Raw genomic sequence first — 23,982 nt, 5'->3', positions numbered from 1 at the left:
GCTGTTGAATATTAATGACTGTACCTTATCCTCTTAGAAGAATCAGTGGATTTGAGAGAAATGTTTGTGTTATAAAAGGAATAAAATAACCAGAAGGAACAGTCAGTGATGAGAATTCAGTTTACCCTCTTTAATCAAAGTGTTTCGATGACCAGAGGCTGATGAGAGATCTGACAAAACTTTTACACAGACCGAACTTCAGAGGACAGTAGATTGTGAGTGTTGATATTTGCAGACGATTTTGCAGAAACTAATCGAGTGTGACAGAAGTTTTTTATTTTTATTACGGCTCCGGCACCCATCAGCTCACGCAGCGGAGCAGCTGCCCTTTCAGGACCTGCTCATTCCGTCGTGAGTTCAGTCTTTCACATGTAAAAGAACCCAGCAGGAGATTATTCAGGTCAGACGCATTCACAACAACAGGAATCGTTCCAGAACATTCAGGCGTCTGAGTTGAGCAGCAGGAGGCAGAACATGACGTTTAAATTCCACCGCAGGAATCATGTGTTTTGTTCTTTTTGCAGCACATCAACACCAGCATCGGTTATTATCAGTAAAAGCTCTTCAACCTCACTGTCGTGGTTGACATCTCGGAAACAGACTCCAACTCTTTGTGTTCCTCCAGGTTGGAAACAACGTCAACGCTTCCGCTCTCGCTGTGAATTATCCAGACATTTTTCCTGCTGTATTCTCACATGGGTTTATTATGACATTTCCCCGGGGGGGGGGGGGGGGGGGGGGGGGAGTCTCAGGAAAGTATCTGAACTTCTGTGCATCGTAGAAACCAGCAATTTTCTCTCCGTCCTCAAACGGCCTCGTCCTTTTTTCCTTTAACTTAGACTCACTTTGGTTCAAGTCCTCCACCAACAGACGGGATGAGACACCCACCCACCCCTCCCCCTTTAAGATTATTCATTCCTAAAAATATCTTCACGTTCATTTCTCGTGGTTCCACCATCTGGCTGCTCGGTAGAACTCAGGGACAGACATAGGTTCCAGTTCTTTCAGCTCGTCTGTATTTATAACGCGGATCTGGGGAAGCGATCACTTGAATTACCGTGCCAAGGTTAATTGAATGACAAACGCACCATTATGTAAACTGCTGACCTCCATTATGACGCATGATGTGGCCATTTGACGTTTATGGTGAACATGTCAGTATCATGCAGATTTCTGACCCCCGTGAACGCGGCGTATTATGAGGCGTTACAGGCCATTGAAGCTCGTACGTGATCAGCCTTCCCTCCGATCTGCGAGACGTGCTGATTAGACCCTGTAGCCGGCGTGCACCCCTCCCTCCCCACGCTCTGACTTACACGTGTCACATTTATCACCACAACCATTTAGCTCTGCCATCACCTCTCCTGCCTCCATTTCCCAGGATCCTGAACAAACACATTGCGGTGGAACCTCCACGCAGCTCGGGACAAATGGGAGATGGAGCGGACGCCTATAGAGGCAGAGGATGCCCGCCAGCGTCTTGCTTTTAATTTGAGGAGTGGGTGGCTGAAAGATAAATATCACTTCCCCTCTCCTCCCTTTCCGACTGGCTACGATTCTGTGCTTTATGATGAGATAACACAAGGAAGTGAAGAAAAGATGGCAGCGGGAGGAAGAGGAGGAGGAGGAGGAGGAATTATCTGTTTAAAAATAGAAGTTAATATAACTAAATGGAGAGATACAGCATCTCCAGAGACGACTAAAAAACTGTGGCACCAATTGTAGAAAATCACATAATGTGTGATTTTCTCATGTTGAAAAACTGCAGCAATTTACTCCCCTGGGCCATTTCCAATAAATGACACTGAAATCATAGGAGCTGATTCTAAATCAATACATCGTTAGGTGCACCTCGCTATTGATCGTCTATTTAAATCACTTTCATTCCTCAAACAAGGTCATTTTGCTCTGGATGAAAGGAATAAATTCAGCTTTATTGAATAGACAGTTAACATCATTTAACTCCTGTAAACCTGGTTTTAATAAGTCATTTAATACTACTTTTATACTATGTGAAATGGGGCATCATTATGTATAAAGCTTTAATATTATGTCTGAGAAATATTTGCATGAGTTCATATCACTATTTGTTACTATGCGTCTTCAACTTCCTCCCACTGTCCAGAAATGAAGCTAAAATCTTGCACATATGTCATCTGTCAATCATGATGTTTCCCTGTTTTTATAGCATCAAATAACTAATTAAAAAAATATATCAGAAACACTTGAACAAACATCAGCGTTAGAAGAACTAGATAAAACCAGAGAATATTTGAGAAACAATTATTTAACTGATCGTTTGACCAGGGGTTGTTCCTTTTCATTATTGTTATTATAACGATTATTATGAATACATCCTTTGCGTTCTGCTCTGCTGACCACACTCACCTCTCAGTCTCTTTCTATTAACTCCACGGTGAAGGTCATCTGTCGTTGTGTTTATCGCCGGCAAACTCTCCTCCGACATTAAGCAGCAGCGGGCGTCGTCTCACACTGAACTGCTGCACGCTCTGACTAATGAGGTCCTCGCCGGTGCTCTGCGGTTAATGGTTTTCATCACCCACTTGTTAAGAAAGGAAAAAACGAATAAACATCTTTTATAGTTGAAGTGTCTGAACAGTTCCTGATTTCTAAATTGAAGTGGTCGGGGGTTTTAAAGATAAAGAACGTTCATTGGTGGTCAAAGAGAATAAAAACAGATGCTTTAAAGTTATTATTCATTTTGTGCTTTGAGTTTGAAATGTCACGACAGCTTTGGACACACACACACACACACAAAAGAAAGAAAGAAAGAAAGGCAAAGTAAACAGTTAACTCGCCCAAAGAAAGCTGCTCTATTGACACAAGGATGATTAAGCACCGTGGCAGACTTGATATGCAGAACATTTTTGTTTTGAACGCCTCGCTGCCTCCCCCCTTTTCATTTCACGAGCTGTTCTACAACCCAAACTGCCATTTCTCTGCTTTTTCATAATTAAACAAATATCATATCTCTTCGAAAAACCGCCAATAAACAAATAAACTCGCTAATGAAAATGCTATTAGGTTCCTCCGTGCCGCGCTCAAGGGGGTGGGATATTTAATTTCTATTATTTCTGGGCTGACTGTTTTCTGCAGGACTGCTGTGACGCTGTGGGAGAGCATATCTGCTCTGAAATAAACAAGACGCTGCTTTAGGTTTTAAAACTATATGAAAACAAGAGTCAATAATGAGATGCAGGGTTACAGCAACTCGTGCATACTGAATATTTTCTTGTTATTAACGTGGGGGGGTCGACTTCGACGTGGCTCTTGGAGGTCGTGGTGGTGTTTTTTCAAAGGTGCTTTGTTCACAAACGTTTCCCGTATTTCCTCTTTGTTTCATTCTCTCTCCGAAAGAGTTCACAGCGAAGTAGTTTGCGATTAAGCTGTAACCCTGGTGCTGCTTGACACCGGCTTGGCACCAGATTGAACTGTGTGAAAGCCGCGGCACTCCAACACAGAAACAAGGGCTGACAATTATTGATTACACGTGATGGAGAGCTCATTTGGAAAGGTTGGAGCCGCGTTGGCCGACGGGAACCGCGGCCGCTTTTGTTTGTCTAACAAGCTGTGCCGACACGACTCGGTAATTTCTCTTCATTAAAAAAGAGGGAATTATATTTTTTGATTTATGTTGAATGCACAGAAGGGCTGCTCGTATTACCAAAGGGAAACAAAGGCGCAGGTAGACAATTATTTAGACTTAACACACATCCCAGGTGACAGTTATTTCCCTCTGGCCTTGCACACGGGTAGACCTGTGTGAGCGTGGGCCTCCGTGTGTCCTGCATGTGTGTGTGAGTGAGTCTTCATCTACATAGCTCCTCCCCACAGAGGGGACATTTCTGTCAGGTGGTAACTGAGTCATCTGACCTGTGAAGAAAGATGGACGACGCGTCCCCGCTTCCTGCTGCTCTGTAAAAATGAAGCCAAAATATCTGGGATGACATCTTACACATTCTGTAAAATGTCTGGCAACATTACAAGAGTTTATGGGGACTTCTGATAGAAAAGGGTGATTGCGTAGCCGCCATAGCCGGTGTGTGAGGCCCCTTGAATCATCGTTGTTTCATTGTTGAGAACATGCACGACCACAGCACCGAGCGGATACGATGATGCACATAGTTAAAAGCAAGAATATCTCAGGGCTTAAAAAGCCGTTAACAAGTGTAAAATCCTGGAAATGTTGCGAGACGCCTGAAGGCATCATTAATTTAAGTCTCTGTCTGGTTTGAGTGTTTGGCTTCAGTCCTCTGGAGGAGATCCAGAACTGAAAGACTCGTTTCCCAACAGGTAAACTTAGAAACAATAATTCCGAGGAGTTTCCTCACAATCCACATCTCCACTTCCTCTTCTCTCGAACACCAGCTCCACAAATGAGGTTCCTGGTATAGCGGGGGGGGGGGGGGGGGGGGTAGTTTCAGGGGCATTTCAGGATCATCCTGTCATTTCTGCAAGTCCTGTTGAGACGATAAAACGTTACCTGTCTTCAAAACACTGGAGCGGTTCCTTCTCTGAGGACACCCCCCCTTTCTGTTGAGATCCTGTCTCATCCCCGCCGTGCTCCCGCTGCACGAGCCCTCGCTGTCAGCAGTCGCCGGCTTTTAATTGCACAAGGCCTCTGCTTTGGTAATTATGTTGTCGAACGCAGAAGAGTCGCGAGTGCAAATAACGTCAATGGTACAGTGTCTGCTCTCTCTCTCTCTGTCCTCTCTCGCTCTCTCGCTCTCCCTCTCTCCCTCTCTCCCTCTCTCCCTCTCTCTCCTCTGTCCTCTCTCCTCTCTCCTCTCTCTCAGATTCATCTTGATCCCGGGGAACACATCCCTGTGAGAGGAGAAAATGAGCCACCCAGGAAGCAATTGAGCAGACAAAGAACTTTGTCACATCACTTCGCAATCAGGAAACTGGAAAATAAGGAGACGGTATTTTCCTCCGTGCCAGAAATAGAGCGTCACAAAGAGAACGTGTCTCCTTTTATTGTCTCGTTTTATAAAGTAAAAGGTTTATGTCATGTTGGTAGCGTAGCTCTTAATTACAGAGGAGCTACTTTGAGTTTAATTATACAGAGTATTTTGTTTATCAGAAGTTCTCCCATCTTTGAGAAAGTTTTCCAAAAACTTTAATGCGAATTCATCCTCATGGGTGGCAGTGTTCTGAATACAGAGCTGGAGTCGGAGTTTCTGCCTTTGTGCTCAGCACAATTAAATATTTATGCGTTGGACAAAGTGCGGCGTCTTCAGGGAGGAGTTTGCCTACCTCTGGGTGGGAGGCTTGAATCAATGGCTGGGGGTTTTTTTGAACGATGAGGAGAACCCGGGAGGTCAGCCTCGCGTCTTCTGATGTCGTCAGGAGGTCTCTCCTCCGGCGCTCCACCCTGGTGTCTTCAAATAAAAAGGTTTTCATCATTGATACAGAAGTTAGAAATAATTCTGAACTATTTCGTTCGAACAAGCGAATGAGTTGAAGGCACGAAATCCAACCTTTTGTGAGGAGTGGAAAGTAAAGACCCAACTCAGAACTCATTGTATTGACCAGAACATAAAACCTTATCTGCACAACCTAATATCGTCTCTCATCTGTCGCTAAAATGTTTTATTAGGATGCTGAAGCTGTGTGTGCAGGTTCTACCCTCGGATTTAATTCCTTATATGATTAATTTTATATATTGTACTAAAGTGTAATCAGTTCAAAGCTCAGCTGGGTGGGGCCCAGCGTTGCATGTCTGTTCCCTGGAGTCTGTTGTTGGCTTTTTCATATAGTGTGAGAGGTGATCGATGGCGGCCCCAGCGAACTACCAGGGTCAGTGTTCATCTGAGTGCTGCAGAGAGAGGGTGGAAAAAATCCATACGGCCCCATTGGTGGCCTCATTCTCTCTACTCACGGACCTGCATGCACGAATTCACCGAAGATTCTTTGCTGTAGCGCTCAATCCCCTCGCCTGCATGTGGCATGAGCGCACACATGTGGATGAGGGGTGAGTGTGCACAGCTGGGTTGCAGGGTCTGGTTGCTGGGGTCAGTACAGTCATCGCCAGAGGGGCCCTGAATGCAACCTCTGGAGGGGTCCGGGGAGGGGGGGGGGGGGGGGGGGGGGGGGGGGGGTGACAGAAGAGGACAAATGACAATAAACAAATAAATAAACAAACTTGTGGGATAATGACCCCTCGTGGCTTTGACGAGTCCTGACCTGCTGCGCGTGCATCTGCAGCGTGTTCCCGACGCGGTGCTGCGCCTTCAGGCTGGGTCACCGCCACAGTCGGGAGGACTTGTCTGTGATTAAAACTCAAAAACTGACCTTGAGGCTGCAAGTGAGAAATGCTTGCATCCTAATACAAAGAGGGAAGGATTAAAGGGAGGGAAATTGACAGATAATGGGGAAAAAAGACAAAGGCAGCAGGAAAAAAAAAAGGGGAAGGGAAGGGCGGCGAGAGTCAGAGAGACATAATGGAATAAGTTATGAGTAGGCAAGATGGGCAGATAGAGACCAGGAGGAGATAAATAACAGAAATGACGGCTGGGGGAAGGGAGAACACATCTAGGGCAGTGCTCGCTCACAGCCTGGGTTCGGTTAAAGTTGGCGCACGGAAAGATTAAAACCAATCCAAAAGATAATCCTTCAAGAAAAATATGTAGCTTCAACATATTGTGGATTTTGATTGAGTAAATCCCAGTTTTTTTCAGTGCATGTAAAGTCTCTTCTTTTGTCCTCCCCCCCCCCGCATTGTAAAGGAATCTAAATGAAATGCTGAAGGCGAAAAGTCAGAGGGAAGCTTATGCCTCACAATTGCCCTTTAAATCAGCTTGGATCATCAGAATTGAAAAAGAAAAGAAAAACGAAATGCAGGAGGAAGTTTCTTTGACGGGATGAGACGGGAGGATGTGGAGGCAGCGAGCGGTCCGGGTGGAAAGTTTGAGAAGCAGATAGTTCAGCTGAGGACGAACCCGATCTCCAGCACGTTTCATCTCCGTCTTATCAGTTTGTTGACGTGACAGAGCAATCCATAAGATATGTATGTAAAAACATCCATTAGCAGCAGTGAGGAGGCATCAAGAGCAGAGAACTGTTCCCACTTTGTCAGAAAATAGGGTTTTTCACTTCGAATCCGTCCGTTAAACATCAAACTACAGCCACTAGCTGGTTAGCGTAGGTTAGCTTCGCAGTGGAATGAAAGCAGAAGAAACAGCTAGCCTCGATCTGTCCATCTCTCTAATTAAAATGTCACATCCTGTTGCCTGGGGAACCTATGGATGAATGAAAGCCTCTATGAGAAAGACATGTATGTTAATTAACGATCTTTGTTGGACGTATATGGGGCACGATCGGTCAGATCTCCTCAAACTACTGTCCAGTTTCAATCATGTTTGATGAGCAACACAACAAACCTTGATATTTAAGATGGCAGTATACTTCGTGTACGTTGAGTTACATGAGTTTGCATGTTCTTCAGTTGCCTGCATGGTTTTTCCTCTACATCTTCAAAAGACACAAAGTGCAGCTTAACTCGAGTGAACTGCCTGTAGGTGTGAATCTCAGAATAGTTGTTGTTGTCTCTATATGAACTGCCAGTCTGTTCAGGGTGAAGCCCGCCTCTCGCCCAATGTCAGCTCGCATCGCCTCTTGCCCCCCCCCCATGACCCTCAAAGTGCTATAGATAATAGATGGACAGCACGATAAGGTATTTCAACACACTAAGGCAAATATGTTCGTGCCTGTTCTGGATAGCCGGTATAAGAACCTACCGTGTTAGAGAAGGGGCAAGTTGGGTTTCTCCTCACAGGCATTCATTGCGTTGCACTCTCAAAAATAAGTAGTTGAAGTTGAATAAAAAATGAAACGAGAGCCTGAAGGAGAAGTTGTAATCTTTGCTTACAGCACCCTCTGCACACCAGCCGATCACTGACATTGGAAAAGTTTTGGGGTTCAGGGGTTTCAGAGGCCGTCCATCGATCCAACTGGAACTTCGGTAAAAGCATAGATGCAAACAGCAGTTCAAACAAGGTCATTTAAAGGTAAAATGTGTTCCAGTAGATACAGAGTTCACAGGACATGCATGGTAACTCTCTAAGGTATTGATTCCCTGAGTCTGTGTCTATGTAAAGATGTCACCATTAGTTTGTGACACGTCTACAGCTCTATCGTGTGGTCCTAGTTTTCTCCCTAACAAGGCAGCAGAGACACAGAGGTGTTTGCCGCCAAAGGGGAATCAAGACTTAACTTTCAGACACAACACAACTGAGCTATTGCTTTTTTTTTTTTTTTGTCGTGGCAGAGCTTTAGCCGAGTAGCGAAGCAGATCCCCGGCTATTTGCTGTCACTGACTGGTCCTGAGGATGTGAGGAAATGAGCAAAGCCACCGGAGCGAGGCTGCACCGGAGGAAAAGCCTTGATGGAGGAAGCTTCGAGAGGTGACTTGTACTGTGGTACGACTAATGAGACTAATGAGGAGATCACATTCACAGTAAACAACCTGAAAAGAGAAAAACAGAGAGAAGAAGGGAAAACGGCTTACGGGCACAAAACTGTGACACATACAACCAGTTGTTTGCATTTGTGATAAAGACGCATGTTCCGTCGTATGTGCACGTCTCTCGTGTAGCGTTTCAAGTTCCTTCGCTCACAAAACCGAGTTGTGTGTGTCGTTTGTGCTTTGATGAAGAGCTTAAGCTTTGAAATGCAAAAATGTGGAGTTTAATTGTATAATCCGGACTCTGTGAGCCAGGAGAACCGGCGACGGATCTGATCTAACAAGGCACACGGCTCTGCGGTAGACAGCTTTGAGAGGATTGGGGGGGGGGGAGTAAGAAGTGTGCGATTTTTAACAAGGGAGAGATTTGGATTTGGTCGCCTTTGTGACTGCTTGACAGTCGCAAAGACGCACGCACAATGAAGAGAGAAAGGCAGGTTCAAGCCGAGCTCCATCCCTCCCTCCCTCTAGATGTTGTTTTTGAAATCGGATACCGAAGCAGAGACGGCAGCTGAAGAGACGAAGGCTCAGAAGCTGAGATGAAATGTGTTTGAAAAATAGGGTTTTTCTTGTTCCCAGCTGTTCGGTGCATCCGGATTCCACACCCTGCTTGTTGAGAATATTCATATCGACAAGGTTAACATTGATAAGTTGTCATAAATGATCCTTGTTTGATATGATTTTAATGAAACAATCCTTTTGGTGTCAATTATATTGACAAGGTGGCTTTGGTGGAATTGGATTTCGAGAAAAGGGCAAGTCGTGGGGTGTTAGTGGGTTTTATCATTCTGCTCTGACAAGGACTCTCAGCTGAATGTCCATCACATATCATCACAATGACGATTCTCACTGCAGGTTAACAAAGGTTAAATCAGAAATCAGAAAGTAGCAGCTTTATCATAAACTGTGGTCATACTAATACTATTACTAGTCCATTAAGATGATTATAATACGACACATGTACACAGATAATCTATTAATAACTAAAAACAGTTCCAATAAGCAGATTTAGCATAAACATAACTGCTGTCTTTTTAATCTATGTTATGTCAGTGTACTTCTATAAAATGGTCCATAGGAGGCGTCACTCTGCAGCTATTTAATGAAGCTGCAGAGTGACGCTGAAGCTGACCTCGTTCGGCAGCTTTCAGCCCGGGTCCCCTCTTCATCTTCATCTCACATTAATCCACACGGTGTCTCACTGGGCAGCAGCAGGGAACTTTTCGTCCCCTGAGGTTGAGGAAGCTGCCACAAGAGGCACAGACGTCGGATGTGGAGATTGATGCAGATGCCGAGTCTCAGGTCTTTGTTTGTTTCACAGATGAAGAAGTGCAGGTTTTATTTCTCTTGCCATCTGTGCACAGCTCAAGGGGAAAGGACACAGAGGAAAATATGAGACTTTCTTTCGTCAAAGTTTTCCACATCAACGGGACTGAAAGCAAATAAAGAAAGGAAACTAAATAAAAGCCATAAATCCTGCAGAAATAATATATGAAATATGTGGCCGCCTGTGCTGGAGTGTTAAGTTCTTCCTCTTATTTCCTTCCAGTCGCTCGCTTCTCATCACCATCAAGTAGATTTACTGAATTCACAGCTTCAGGATCGGTGTGAAATCTGTCGTTCAGGTCGAAACATTTTTCGACATTTTGCACGGCTGCGTCTTTCACTCACGTTGCATCAGCCCCAGGGCAAGTTCCCGTCTTTTTGCATCCACTTGCATGTTTGCACAGACTTTACATGTCGCTCATAAAAAATTAGCTCCTTGTTCAGTCCGACCACAACGTAGAAAAGAAAAAAGCAAACACCCCTCTAGTAAGATATGCGCTGGGTGAGCTACATGCCTGAAATATGTAGTAGATCAATTTCAGCTACTCTCCTTTACTTTGAAAAGTCAAAAAAGGTTCATTGTATAGGATAAAAAACAACCCTTCTTCTTTCCTGACCCACACCACGTCCCTCCATCAAATGTATTTCACAATGTAACACAACCTTCTGCTTAGTTTCAACCTGAATCCGTCCACTAGTTTTTGCATAATTGTGTTTACAAGCCAACAAGCAGAGCAAACAAACAGGAGTGAAGGAAATAAAACATCAAAACTGGGACATTTTTATCCCAAAACCTTCAAACTCTTTGATTGACAAGATTTCAAGTCTTAATCAGTCTCGAGTGTTTACGTCATTAAACTGAATCAGGATAAAGGAACACTGGTCTTGAATAACTAATATCCACAGATAATTAGAGCAATCAAGATTGTGCCCACTCAAAACCAAGAGAAGATGTACAAGACGCCGAAAGAAACAGAACCACACTGAAGTCTAAATCTTGTTTCTTGCTAAAAACTCTTCCTTGAACTTCTTCAGTGTGCATATACATCTGATAGCATTTACAAGCGTCAGAGCTTTTTCATTTCCTGTATATATACGCTCACATACTCCGGGCCCGGTCTTGTTTTTCGGTGCCTCTGGCTGCAGTCGTGACGGCTCCCTCGCTCGTTAACGCCGAGGCACTGACGATCGACCAACGCGCCCTAATGACTCATGACCAGCTGATGACGGGGAAGCTGGAAACCGTCGAGTCCAAATCACGCATCCGCCACGTTTCGCGGTGACAGATGTCATCGCCTCTGTCCGTGTGTTCGCGGCGCGGCACGACTCCATGAGCACCTTTCATTAACAGGCAGAATCCCGCCAACGCTCCAGCTCAAGTGCGAGCGGGCGCGGTGATTACACAGGAAGTGAAGTACACACATCCGTCATTATTCTGGTTATTGGGCAGCAGACACTGGCAGCTGGGTGATGCGGGAGTACAGGGCCGCTTTGATTCAGATTCAAACCCCCGGAGGCTGGCAAGGATCTACGTCACTGGAGTGCCCTTGAGCAAAACACTAAATCCTTACGAGCTCTGACTGATGCTGGTCGTCAATTAATCATCGTATAACTATTGTGTAATTTTTACCGCAGGTGCTGCAGTCGAAAACTTTTCAAGTTTGGCTCGACCGACACTAGAGAGCAGAATCCCCGGAACAGCCTCCGAGGCCTGTGAACTTCTGATATCACTGTCAGTTTCCAGATAACAAGTCTGAGAGGAAAATTTTGATTCAGGTAAAAAATCAAGTCAAACTTTTATCTCTGCTTCATCATGTTCTGTGAAAAGAGATCCAGCAGAGTTTTAGACTTTTTCTTTTTCTATTCGTTACAACCGAGGAGCTGTGCAGAGTGGGCAAGGAGGGATTTGTTCACTAGGGGGCGCTGATGCAGTAATCTGCAGTGGGCCCCCGACTGAGCCTCCTCACTCGGACCCAGGTTTCCTGTTTGTACGGTGAATACTTTAGTCACTAACTAAACATTTTAGATCTTAAAGACTTGGCTTCAAAATACGACTCAAATTCAAGAGGCACCTTCCTTTAACTCCCTCATTTGCACATTTAAATTTGTGACAAAGTATAAGTACCACATAGATTTAGGAAAGTCTGTTTTGTCAAAATGTTCAAGAAGCTCCTGCGAGTGATTGAACATCTCTAACTTTAATGACTAACGGGCAAACTTTATCTCCTAATGAATCCCAATGGGTTGAAAGCAGTTAAAGGGTCCTTTGTTAGAGATTCATTCATCTACGAGAATAAGAGACACAAGAAGTGATATTAGTCTTCTTGTACAACACACACACACGCACACACACACACACCACGATTCAACTCGTTATAAAATAATTGGTCAAAAAGCACCAGCAGGAGAACGAAGCAGGAAATTAGCCACGTCAACTCTACAAAGACGTTCTATTAATCCCACAACAGATACCGAATCTTTATTTACGCTAATGACTGATTACGGCGTGCGTGCGGACGCCACGGTAACGAGACAGGTGGCCTGTTTGCTCCAGACTGCGACTGTAGCTGTCGTCTCTGCACCAGACAGTAGAGGAGAGTGTGGGTATATAAATATAAATCGCCCGGGCGCCCACCAGGACCAAATCATGATAATGCAAGCTGTCCGAGACCTGCCAGCTCCATTTAAAGACCGGACGCTGAGCTGTGACGCTGCTTTTATTCAGATGAGCCTTGATGAAACCGCACGCAGAGGTGTGATGGACAGTCGAGGTGATTATTCCGCAGCAGGTGTGATGATTAGGCCTCGAGGCCCCAACGCTCGCAAGCTCAGTGTTTTCGTGGAGTTGTTTTGATGCGTGATGTTTGCCGCGCGGCTGCAGCTCCAGGTGGAGATGATGCAGACAGACTCTTCCCTCTCGCTCTCGTTGTGAGGGCTGCCATGCTGCCACTGACTCCGGTCAATCAACAGATGCTGGTTTTTTCAACTTTCAAATAGTTCATTTCCAACTTCTCCCTCATTTTCTCTCTCTCTCTCGCTCCAGCTTTCTGAAAGACAAATAATGTTTCCCTCGTGACTCTGTACAAATCTCTCTTGCAGCTCGTTCATTTACGTGTTTTATTTTTTAACTTGCCGTGGTATTTTTTGTTTTGTTTTTCGCCTCCATGCAACCTTGTGGATCAAGCACAAAACAAACAAACCGGACCGATGAAAGAGCACATGAAAGCTTTTCAGCAGAGCTTTGGTTGGGGATTAAAAATAATTACAAATTCTAATGCCTAACCTCTCAAATGCCTCCGCTTGGCTCAACACAGACGGCAGAAGTGAACCGCGGGTGCAGAGAACACAGTTTTTTGTACGTTGCTGCTCACACTTCATAGCCGGAGGCTTTTTCCTCCAGGAAGAAGAAGTGTTTTACATCCAGCACACGCCGGCCTCGGCTGCAGGCTTCAGCTCCTGCAAATTGTCAGAAACAATAATCAGCTCAAACTTAAAGCTATTACTCAGAGCATGAGTCACAGGCCCACGGCTTGAAAAGAAGAAGCGGCACAAATCTCAGCGTTTTGTGTATTTGCACGAACCGGGTCAGGTGTTTACTCATTATTCCGACCCGTAGCGTTGTGATATGAAACTGCAGCTGCGGACTTTTTGTTTTTTGGCTGCGATTTGACTATTAAACGAGCCTCTTGCAAGTTCAGATGGACAGTGTCCTCGCGTCCAATTTGCATATTTGAGGCATTCCAGTGATTTACAGCACAGAAGCAATTAAACCAGAGGACGTCTCGAGGGTCCCCACCTGGTTTGAACCCAAACAGCCCTTTTGATCTCTGCTAAGCGGCCGCATTCATATTTTTCCCAGACCTTATCTGAATAGAATTCAATTATTTCTGAATTCATGCAGCATCACCAAAAAGAGTCAGGGGGGGGGGGGGGCCGGAGCAATCAGGGCAAGAATCTTCCGGATGAGTCGGGCAGTTGTGCATCAGGCGGGATGTGTGTCTTAACACTGCCCCCCCATGGCCACAACAGGAAACACTTGGAGGTGTATTATAATGTCTGTTTGGAATGAGCTGTTCTCTTCTTCCGTGTTGATGCTTCAGAATTATTCCTCCTCATTGGTGAGTCCTCATCAAACAGTTGTATAATAAACGGTCTTATTTGTATTGTTTGTGCGCTGGATGTTGTGTGCAGAGCTTTTTTTTTAGTGAAGTCAAGTGGTGCTCATCCTACCTGGTTTATCTCCACATTCATAACTTTTCAAAATAAAAGCAGTATGATTCCACTTAGTAGAAAGCATTGCAGCAACAAAACAAACAAGTAGATATCGGGTGTTCTGTGTGTTTGACCTCACTCACTCACTCTGGGACCATTTCCTCCGGAGTTACAGTCGCTGGATCTCTTCCCCTTTAAGAGGCCATCTGCCCTCACCTCATGTGTTACTCATGTGAATCACACGCCGGCAGCCGTTACCGCTCGTCCACAGAGGCGCCTGCAGCTTCCTCATCCATGTGAACGTGTTTTATGTTCCACGTGCGACAGAACAAACAGGACACATACCTTGTGGTGCCCATCTGCCACCGGTATATATCAAATCAAACATATGGCGGCAGTTAAAGGAAATGAAAGCCACGCCGAGCTGTGGAGATTAATCAAACCTTTGAACGTAACTAGATTATCAGGACGATATTTTACGTCTCCCAATGACGCCGTGTTTTGTCGTAAAATCCCTCCACTTCCGCTCCTCCTATTCCAACGTTGAATCATAAAAACCGACGCAGCCCCGTTGACAACTTTTCTTTTACGTCACACGGAGACTTCAACTTGTTCGGGGAGCCTCCAGATCAACAGAGTTACGGCTCCCACGTGGGCACTCAATACTTTTACCGCCCCTGAAATGAAACAGGGAGCGCCGTCGTTTATGGTTTTTGTGACTTGAAGTGCTGACGCTTTGGTCGACAGGGAATCGTTTTGCTGACACGACTTCTGTGGCTTTTCCATTTTTAAACAAATGTACGACGTCAGCGTTTATTCCAACATCGATAGGAAACGGTGGATTCGTATCAGCCTTACAATGTAAAGAGTAACATTAAATTAAGTAAGTTAAATTTGTAAATAATTAGCTGTTCCTCTCTAATCTACTGAAAGAACAGGAATATTAACTGTGATTTATTTTAGCAGGTGCAACTCCAGGGGCCGAGCCAAGAAAGCGAACCTACACACTCTTTTTAATGCTCTGGCAGCGGAACAGGGACTGTGTGTGTTTATTGGACATTTTCTGTGGCAACAAAGAGCTGAAGAGGCGGCGGCGGCGGAGGAGAGTCTATAAAGACGAGGGAGAGAGTCTTGACGGCCTTGGATCGAGATGCTCTTGAGTGGGATCCTGACTCGTCGACATGAAGCTGTTCGCCTGCGTCTGGGTTTTTCGCCATCGCCAGGCACGTGCACGCCACCTGCAATCAAACAAGCCTCTGAAGTCAGGGCTTTGTTTATGCTTCGTTAATTAACCTGGAATTTAAGAGCACAACTGCAAGGACAATGTCAAAATGAAGAAAGAACGAGGTCGGCTGAGGACAGAGGAAGATGTGATTGCCATCTTTAATGATTTAAGTGGAGGAAAAGCACAACTTATTTTTCTGGGTTTGGCCACAGCTTCAGGTATTTCACTAAATTCAGATTTGCCAACGTTTTCTGAAAAGGACAAAATAAAGGCAGATGGTGAATTTATTAGCCAAACAACTATCTGGGGCTGGAGCCGGGATTGACCAAACACTGAGGTCATGAGCCCGGTGACCTGCAGCACAAACGTCTAAACTCCTGACAGAGAGTTGACCTTGGACGATTCTGCAAAGCCACAAAAACGATAATATGCACATTTCTCCAGAGTAAATGTTTGTTAAATAAAACAGAGCTCAAATTATTATAAAAGGTTTATTGGCGATTGTGTTTTTAAAAAGAAAACATTAACTGTGGGTCCAAGATGAATGGAATCCCTTCTTTTCTTTATACTTTATGTATTAGTTTCTTCCAGGCTGCGAAGGAACAAAATCCTCAACACTTAATCCTGTTAATGGCCAAAAGTTAAATGTTTTCCGTCTATCCTCTGAAATGTAGAATAAGTATTCAATAGTAGAAAATCAACTCTGAGAATGTGACCCAAAATTACATTTTCCGTATAAACGGGTGGATCCAGTATTGACACCTTGTTTCCAAGGACTCCGCCCCCTAGTGTCCAAAGCACTGAAATGTGTTTTTTCGTCGCCCGGTTTTGTGGAAACTGATCAAATCCATTTTCATCAGCAACATTCAGGCCAATCCGTATCAATTCTGCCTCTAACCGGAGTGGTAGATAATCTTTAAAGTCATGCGGAGGCGTAATCAAGCGAGAGGAGACCATCCAGCGCTGGTTTGGTTCTGGCTCTTCAGAAACCTCGTTATCCAGTCGGTCGTATCGGGAGTCACTCAGTAAACTGAACAGACCAGTAGCTGTGAGGAAAGTGCAGCCAAGAGGGCAGACACTTCCCAAATCCTGATGATTTCCAGATGAGAGCCCAGACTGCTTGGCCTGAGAGGAGAACACACACACACATAGAGAGAGAGAGAGAGAATAATAATAAAAATAGGGAGGGCAAGAGGGGATGGAGGGAGGAGGGAACAGTCAAAACGAACATAGTGAATGAAGGATGATGTGAGATGTCGAAACGCAGCAGTCGGGCTGTTTTCGTCCACCTCGGCGATGCTCACTTACGCCTGTGACTGTTTCCCTTGAGGGAGTCGGAGGCCGACGGGAGGGGAGCGTGTGCCGAGCCGTGACCCCGGCGTGAGGATCGTCAACATGACGCAGTGGTGGGCGCCGCTCGCCGTCGTTTACCTGTCCGTCTACCTGGCAGCCACTCAGCACCACAGGAGAGGTAGGCGCCCTCGTCTGCTCCACGAGGACATCCAGTCTCTGTTTACCTTCACAGGCCGCGTGTCAACATCCTCAAATATCACAATGTGTTTAAATCCTCATTTAAAAAGACTATTAGACTTGTTAGAAAGTGGAAAATAAAGCAAGTGTGATGGTTTATTTTTGTCGCACATCTTTGCTTCTGTGAAAGAATGTGTTTATCTCAGAGATTTTAGAGGCGTCGCCACATGACGGACGTCAACAGATCATTTTCCAGTGAAGAGTGACTGGCCTGATGTTACTGGATCCACTCACTGAGGAAATTCCTTTCTCAGCACTCACATAGCTTCAATTCTTTGGAAAAGACACAGGATGCTTCAGGAGCAGGGCCACTGACAGAGTTAGAGATTGTTATTGTGTGTACTTTTATGTCATTATTCAATTAAAAAATACGTGTGTGACCCATAGTTTGACAACAAAGCTGTTTTCTAAGAGTCAGGATCTTTGTTGTTGTATTTACTTCACTTTGGAGCTGTGTAAATACAACACTTGTATATTTTTACCTTAAATCCAGACACAAAGCAACACTAGCATCTTAATGGAGTCTTGTTTCTGGACACCTGATGAATTTAAGTCCAGTGTTCACGTCCCTAATGTCTCTGCTTTGGTCTCCACCAGCTCCTGAGGGAAATACCTCCTCAGCTGCTAAATGCACCACTGGGATTAGCCGCTGCTGTTTGTTTGGGGAGATGGACTTTTAACATTTCTATATTAAAACCCTGTCAAAAACTTTTCATAAAGCTCCTTGCTCCTTCACACTGGTGGTAAAGTTCACTTTAAGCTCAATGATCCCGTGTCTCCAGTATTTCAGAATCCACAGAGTCAGACCTCAGCCCTGAGAATGTTAAATATGTTTTCTCTCAGTTCTCTCTGCCTCTCGCAGATTGGGCTCACGGCGGGAGGATCGATGGTGACGTCTGTGTTTACATTGTAAATAGTGGATTGTGTGTCTGACTCTCTATAATAACATTGTTTGTTTGGATTGTAACGATCATTTGAAATACTTAGCAGAAGATGGGAGCCACTGCGGCTTTTTAAACGTCCATTTTGTTGTTGTTTGTTTGTCCCCCCCCCTCTCCTTCCCACACTCCCTCTCTCTCTCTCTGTATCTCTCTCATGAAGACATCCCTCCAGCCAGGAGTTACCCCTCCTAATTAATGAATCTTTGTTGTTCCCTCATCTCCTCGCAAGCCGTTAGCGGGAGATTACATGTTCCCTGCCTGTGCATAATGACACCGGGGGAAGCCTGCGCTGATTGTTGGGAGGATTGGCGGAGGGAGGGGAGGCAAGATGGACGAGCGGGCGCCGAGCGAGCAGCTGGGGGAAGCTGACGTGTTGTGAAGAAGGACATCTACGTTAAATATTCAACTGATGTAAAAATAGACAAAAAATATCAATTAACGTAATGTTTGTGAGTAATTGGACACTTGGCTGCTAAAAGTGTCTCGAGCAGATGTGTTGTTTCAACGAGAGAGCTCACATGTGCCGTACCACCACCGTAAATCGTGGGGGGGGGGGGCAGTGCAGCCAATGGTTGAAGAGAGATGTTAACGTGGAAGTAACGGTGGAACTTTTTGAGGAGAGACTTTGCGAGTTGGAAAGTTGGACCATCGTTTTGACGACCTCCTCCGTCGCCATGTTTGTCGTCAGAACTCTTCGCTGCCCTCTTGTGTTGTTATTTTGCTTCACAAGTATGTGGGCGCTGACAGTTACATCTGTTTTAAATGGACTTATCTCTGTAAAAGCAGCTTAAATGAGCCTTTAGTCGTTTTTTCTTACATAATCCTGCTGACAAACGAACAAAGTGAGTGAAAACATCATCTGCTTGGCGAAGAATTTTTAAAAAGCAGGTGTTTAAGGGAAAATGTGGAATGAGCCGGTCGACTGAGGAGAACAAAGCTTGTGGATGAATGGACGTCGGGAAGAAGAAAAAACCCTTTTATGACTCCACAGCAAGTCGAGGTTGCATTCCAGGACGCGCATGTTCCCTGGTCAACGACCAAGAGAAGGATTCACGACCAGAAAAACAGAACGGCCAGGCTGCACATCACATAAACATGCAAGAAGAAAACATGAACATGAAGGAAGGAGGAAAGTCGCTCACTGGCATTTATCGATGAGCTTCCTGTTTGTTCAGAGGCTCTTTGGACAACTTTTCATCCCCCATCCCACAATATTAAGCCAAATTAGTTGGATTGCCCCCTGGTGGCTGGCTGGAGTATAACTCATTTACTCCGCTGCCTCCATGTTAGCAGATGGGACATGCATGGACCAAACTAAAAAGTTTTAGTACATGTCAAATACATTTTTCGTTCTCTTTTATAGGGTTTGGTTTTAATTTGTGAAATGTGAAACATCACGATTGACAGTTTAATTTAGCTTCACTTGTCGTCCATCTTCACATTCGCTTTACGACAAGTTTGCTTGAGCTCAGAGAACAAGAGAGAGCCATTAATCTGTGTCTCTGACTTCTGAAGGTGAAACTCGCACAAAACCACCACCTATGGTTTGTGCACTATTATGCACTCGAAATGCAAAGTGCTACGTTTTACAGATACAGTAAAAGATTACAGCCGTGCAACTCTGCACCCGTCAGCGATGACACGAGATGACAATGATTCACCGGTTCAAGTCTCTACTTACTGCTCATCATGGAGGGAGCCAGTGAGGGTTTGTAGGGATTTCAGACCCACCCACTAATTTTCATGTCCTTCCAGAGGCTGATGATTTTTTTCCTCGCTGTCCTCAGCTTCTCATCACCTGACCTCCACGCCTACCTGTGCACCTGCTCCCGATGCCTCCATCAGCTCCTCGCTATTTATAGCTTCCCCTTTTCCTTCGCTCTCCTGCCAGATCGTCTGCGGTGCAGCTCAGCCTCAGCGTTTCCCGTCTCTTTGCTTTCTGCTCAACCATTTTGCCCCTAAGCCATTTAAGTCTTCTGCTACCTGCTTTTACAAATGTGCAAGACTCAACTGATTCGTTTCCAAACCGGTGTTTTCTGAGTCTCCACCGATCCTCCGCCAACCACATGAGCGTTCACCTGCAATAACCCTGTATTCCAAACTGCTGCAGCTGCTGTTAGAAACTTAAAAACAGACACTTTGATCCACATTAAAGGACAAAAAAACGAGAGTCGTAGAAAAGTTTTATGTTAATCACAGATTATTAATTTTAATTGTAAATCACCACTGGGTTCACGGCCTCCGAGCTGTCGTCTCCCCGCTGCGCCTCCATTCTTCACCTCCTCGTTCTAACGAGCGCACGCTCCCCCGGGTGGGGTTCTGTTTACATTGATAATGTAGCGTCTCCTCTGCTCAGTAACTAATGTGAGTGCTCGGTCGTTCCATTCGGGAGTCGTTCACTCAACGAGGGGGCGTAAATTCTCACCAACAAGTTGTGGTGCACTGTACTGTGCTCTCCTGATGTTTAGGAGGAGTTAGAACCAATTTATCTCGAAAACAAATGTGAAATGTTCCATATGATTTAAAGGGGGTGGGTTTTTGGGGTGTGGACTTTGGACTCCTGCCCTCCTGTCCTGTTTCTCAGAAGTCCTGGCTGCGGCCCTGCTTGGGTGGGGACGGTTGAAGAGGTGAAGGTTTCACGAGGACGACACATATGCACCCAATTGTCCCGGCTGTAATATTCAAGCACCAGAACTCCGAGTCACAGATTGTCTTTACGTCCTGAACGGTGTCTGGGCCGTGAGAGCGAAGCCAGAGCAGGAGACTGGCAGTCGCCCAAGCGGGAGGCAGGTACACGGGGAGATCAGCCAGTTGCATGTGGCGTTGGCTCGCCTCACAAACGCCATAAAGCTAAATGTATCTGGCCTGCGAGGCCGTGGGCAGCCGGGCTGATCATTACTGCAGAACTGGCAAGGCAGCTCGCAGAGGATGCCGCTGTAGGGCCGGTGGAATTCAGATCAGGCCCGGTGTTTATACTCTATACCTATATTAAGATCTGTGTATGTGTGTGTGTGTGTGTCTGTGTGTGTGTGTCTGTGTGTGTGTGAGCCGAGTGCTGGATGGCAACAGGAAAAAGTGAAGTGGCTGAAAAAGGGGGAGCCAGATCTCTGGAGAAGCTCAAGAGGAAGTTTTAACTTCCATTATTAGAATCCTCTCTCTGCTCTAATCAAATTCACTTTTCCCTTCTCTCTCTTTAAGTCAACAAATCGCTCTCGGAGTCTCCGACAATAGAGGATTCACAATATCCACATGTTTAAAGAGTCTGGGAAGAAAACGCAGACACATTTAGAAACAGTATTAAATTAGAAATGTGAACGTGACCTCTCTTCCCTCCTTCCTTTGACCCCCAAAGAGTTTCCATTGCAAACGGGAATATCTGCTCCCTGTAACTGGTGTTGTTAGATCCAGGCTCTTTAATAAACATCTCCTTGAACCCAGTCCGTCTGATTTCATTAAGAATTTGGAGAATTTTAGCTTTTTATCATGCTTTTGCATTTCAAGCCACAGAACTAAAAGATAAGTTAAAGCTTTTAGGTTTTTCCTCCAAAACGTCCTTCTTTCGTTAAATATTCATTTGGAGCATTTTCAGTAGGTGAATGGTATAAAAAGTCCTTTAAGTGCTGCAGAGTCCTGCAAATTAAGTGTTGGAACATAACGCAGTTTAAAATATAAATGTGTTTATTGCAAAGTTAATCCAAAACATTCTTTATTTGGGGTATTTATCGAGTTATTTTGTGTGAAACTATAACTATCTTTGCAGCATTTTTACACTCTTTATACTAAATTTTAGTTTAGTTTTTTTGTTTATAAGAGATTTTTTTGGGGGCTTGAAGCTTTTATTTGACAGGACGGAGTTCAGATTGTGTCTTTAGTCCTCAGGTCTGTGAGTTGGGTTCACTGGCAGATGTTTTCAGTGAGAAATCACGAGTTGGTGGAGCCCACAGCTAAAAGCAGAGCGGGTATCGAACTGACATTCATCAGGTGGAGAGAAACACGACTCTGAACGAGGGGGCGGTGTAAACAGGTGAAGATCTGTTAACACGTTCACTGCAGAAAAGAACAATTCATCCAATGCATGTGTCATATTTTTTACTTTAAACTTAATTTGCAAATTAATAGGAACACCAGCCATCAGGCGATGGCACAGATTCACAGAGTCCAGCTCTATGTGGAAACCTCAGATCTTGGGGCCTCTGGGCTGTAACATATATCTGGACTTACTCTTTAAAATGTGAACATGTCCAATACACCTGCCTGACCTGTGAGCGCAGGTACCTCTCCTCTGGATCCACCGCTAATAAATATGGGAGCATCTGCCGCTGGGCTCGGGTCAAAGACCAGTTACCCTCTGCTCAGCTGGAGCCGGGTCGTCTCCCGCCTGCATAATATTTGAGCAGTAATGAATCTGTGTTGACTCAACCTCTGGCCCACCCACACGCATGCCACAGTGGCTCTAATCTGATTTCCCTCCCTCTCCCCTGTGTTCCAGCTCTGTTTCCGGCCGCGCACAGAATAAGGCGCGAGGCGTACTCGCTGATCAACCCCACGTTCCAGCGCTCGGTGGAGGACGTCAACCTGCTTTTTGAGGTCGGTTTAGATCCTGTGGCTTCAGGGAAATGAAATGACTCACTTCGCAGGAAGCTCGTTTGAATATGTAGTGAAGTTTCCAAGTCACACATGTGTGGTCCACACTCTTCAGAAGAGGAAGATTGTCTATTTTTTCCGTTTTGCATTTGCATAAAGTCGGAATGTCTAGAAGACGGATCAGGAGTTTTTAATTTAGCATATTGAGAATTAAGTCAAAATTTGAAATAGGTTGAAATGTCAAAACAAGTCAAAATGTCAAAAATATAGTTGAAGGAAGTTGAAATGTCATGAATATTTTTTGTTTTGTTTGGCATATATCGAGAATAAAGTAATACAAAGTAAAGTAAAATAGCTAGAAAGTTTGAAATTACGGAAAAAGTTGACACCTCGACAATAAAGTCGACAGTCGAAAAAAGTTTTAAATGTAGAAAAAAAGTCCAAATGTAAACAAAAGTTGAAACGTCAAGAATAAAGTCAACATTTTAGAGATATTGTAAATTCATGACATTTGCACATATGATTGACTTTAAAAAAAAACTCAATTCTAGAAACTAATGAAACTTATCTTCCTCTCATTTAGTTTGACTTCAACGTTTTTCATTCTCAAAAAGCACAAGAAAGAAACAAACCTTCCCAGTCTCATGTTTTGCTCGACCATCTTTCTCTCAACATCCAGCTGCTGACAGCTCCTGTTGGACAAAGAGAAGGAAAACACTGCGTACTCGTGCTAATCATTAGCAGAAACGTGAAATATGTGTTTACTCCGTCTTCCTGACAGTGAAGCATGTATTAATATCCTGGTGTCAAGTAGATGACGCAGTTCTTTGGTATCAGTGTCTTTAGAAAGTCTGCGTTTGTGAATGTAAATGTGTGGTCCCCAGATCCTGCTCGCTGGAATGCAGATAGAAGGTGAAGACAACGCCATGCTGATCCCAGATGAGGAGCTGGCCTCCCTGAGGAGCGTGGAGAAGCTGGACGTCATCTGCGAGGACGTCCTGCCCAAGAGGCTCTCCGACATCCGGCGTCTGACAGCAGAGCTCGCCGGGCGCCGGCAGCGTCTGAGCTGGCAGGAGTTCGAGAGGACGGTGCTGACCCTGGTGTACGCCGCCCAGACGCTGGCTGGATCCAGCAGCCCGCAGCAGAGGGAGGCCTGGACGGAGGCGGTGCTCCAGCTGTTCAGAGCCGTTCAGAGAGACCTCACCCCCTCCTGAGGAACAGCCTGAAGGTGTACAAGTCATTATCAGTCTGATGTGTGTAATTATCTGAAGCTTATTTTAGTCTGCGTACTAACTGTAAACATTATGTACTGTTACACAGCTATTCTTGATTCTACTAACTTAAAACCACAAGTTTTGCAAAAAGCCAGAAAGAGATTTTCATGCTTCAGAAAATAATTAGCTTTGCTGTTTCCAATAACAGGAAACGATGTATGAACTTTAACACTGGAATGCAACTGTACATTAAACTGCACAACTTCCAGAGCTTTCAACCTTTTTATCTGATTTCTGGCATTTTCTGCAATCGACTCCACTTTTGTGTTTTCATTTCCTTTGTGTGGTGTGTTTTGAGATAATTGTGTCCAACAAACACGTATCACAACAACAAGTATTTAAAAATGTCTACAGGTTTAAAATAATTTGATTAAATGGACACATTAGTTGTTTTAACTGTTTAAA

General features: G+C 44.8%; 1 protein-coding gene across 1 annotated transcript; it reads left to right on the top strand.

The window, feature by feature from the left end:
- Positions 1-16,516: 16,516 nt before the first annotated feature.
- LOC117757332 (protein FAM180A) lies at positions 16,517-23,681 on the top strand. The gene is made up of 3 exons (XM_034578374.1): positions 16,517-16,719; positions 22,209-22,306; positions 23,188-23,681. The coding sequence occupies exons 1-3, from the start codon at positions 16,644-16,646 to the stop codon at positions 23,515-23,517; spliced, it is 504 nt and encodes a 167-aa protein (XP_034434265.1). The 5' UTR covers positions 16,517-16,643; the 3' UTR covers positions 23,518-23,681.
- Positions 23,682-23,982: the final 301 nt, after the last annotated feature.

The sequence above is a fragment of the Hippoglossus hippoglossus genome, chromosome 23, assembly GCF_009819705.1.
Source record: "Hippoglossus hippoglossus isolate fHipHip1 chromosome 23, fHipHip1.pri, whole genome shotgun sequence".
Taxonomy (NCBI): Eukaryota; Metazoa; Chordata; class Actinopteri; order Pleuronectiformes; family Pleuronectidae; genus Hippoglossus; species Hippoglossus hippoglossus.
The sequence above is the reverse complement of the archived record's forward strand: the minus strand, read 5'-3'. Positions and strand labels throughout refer to the sequence as shown.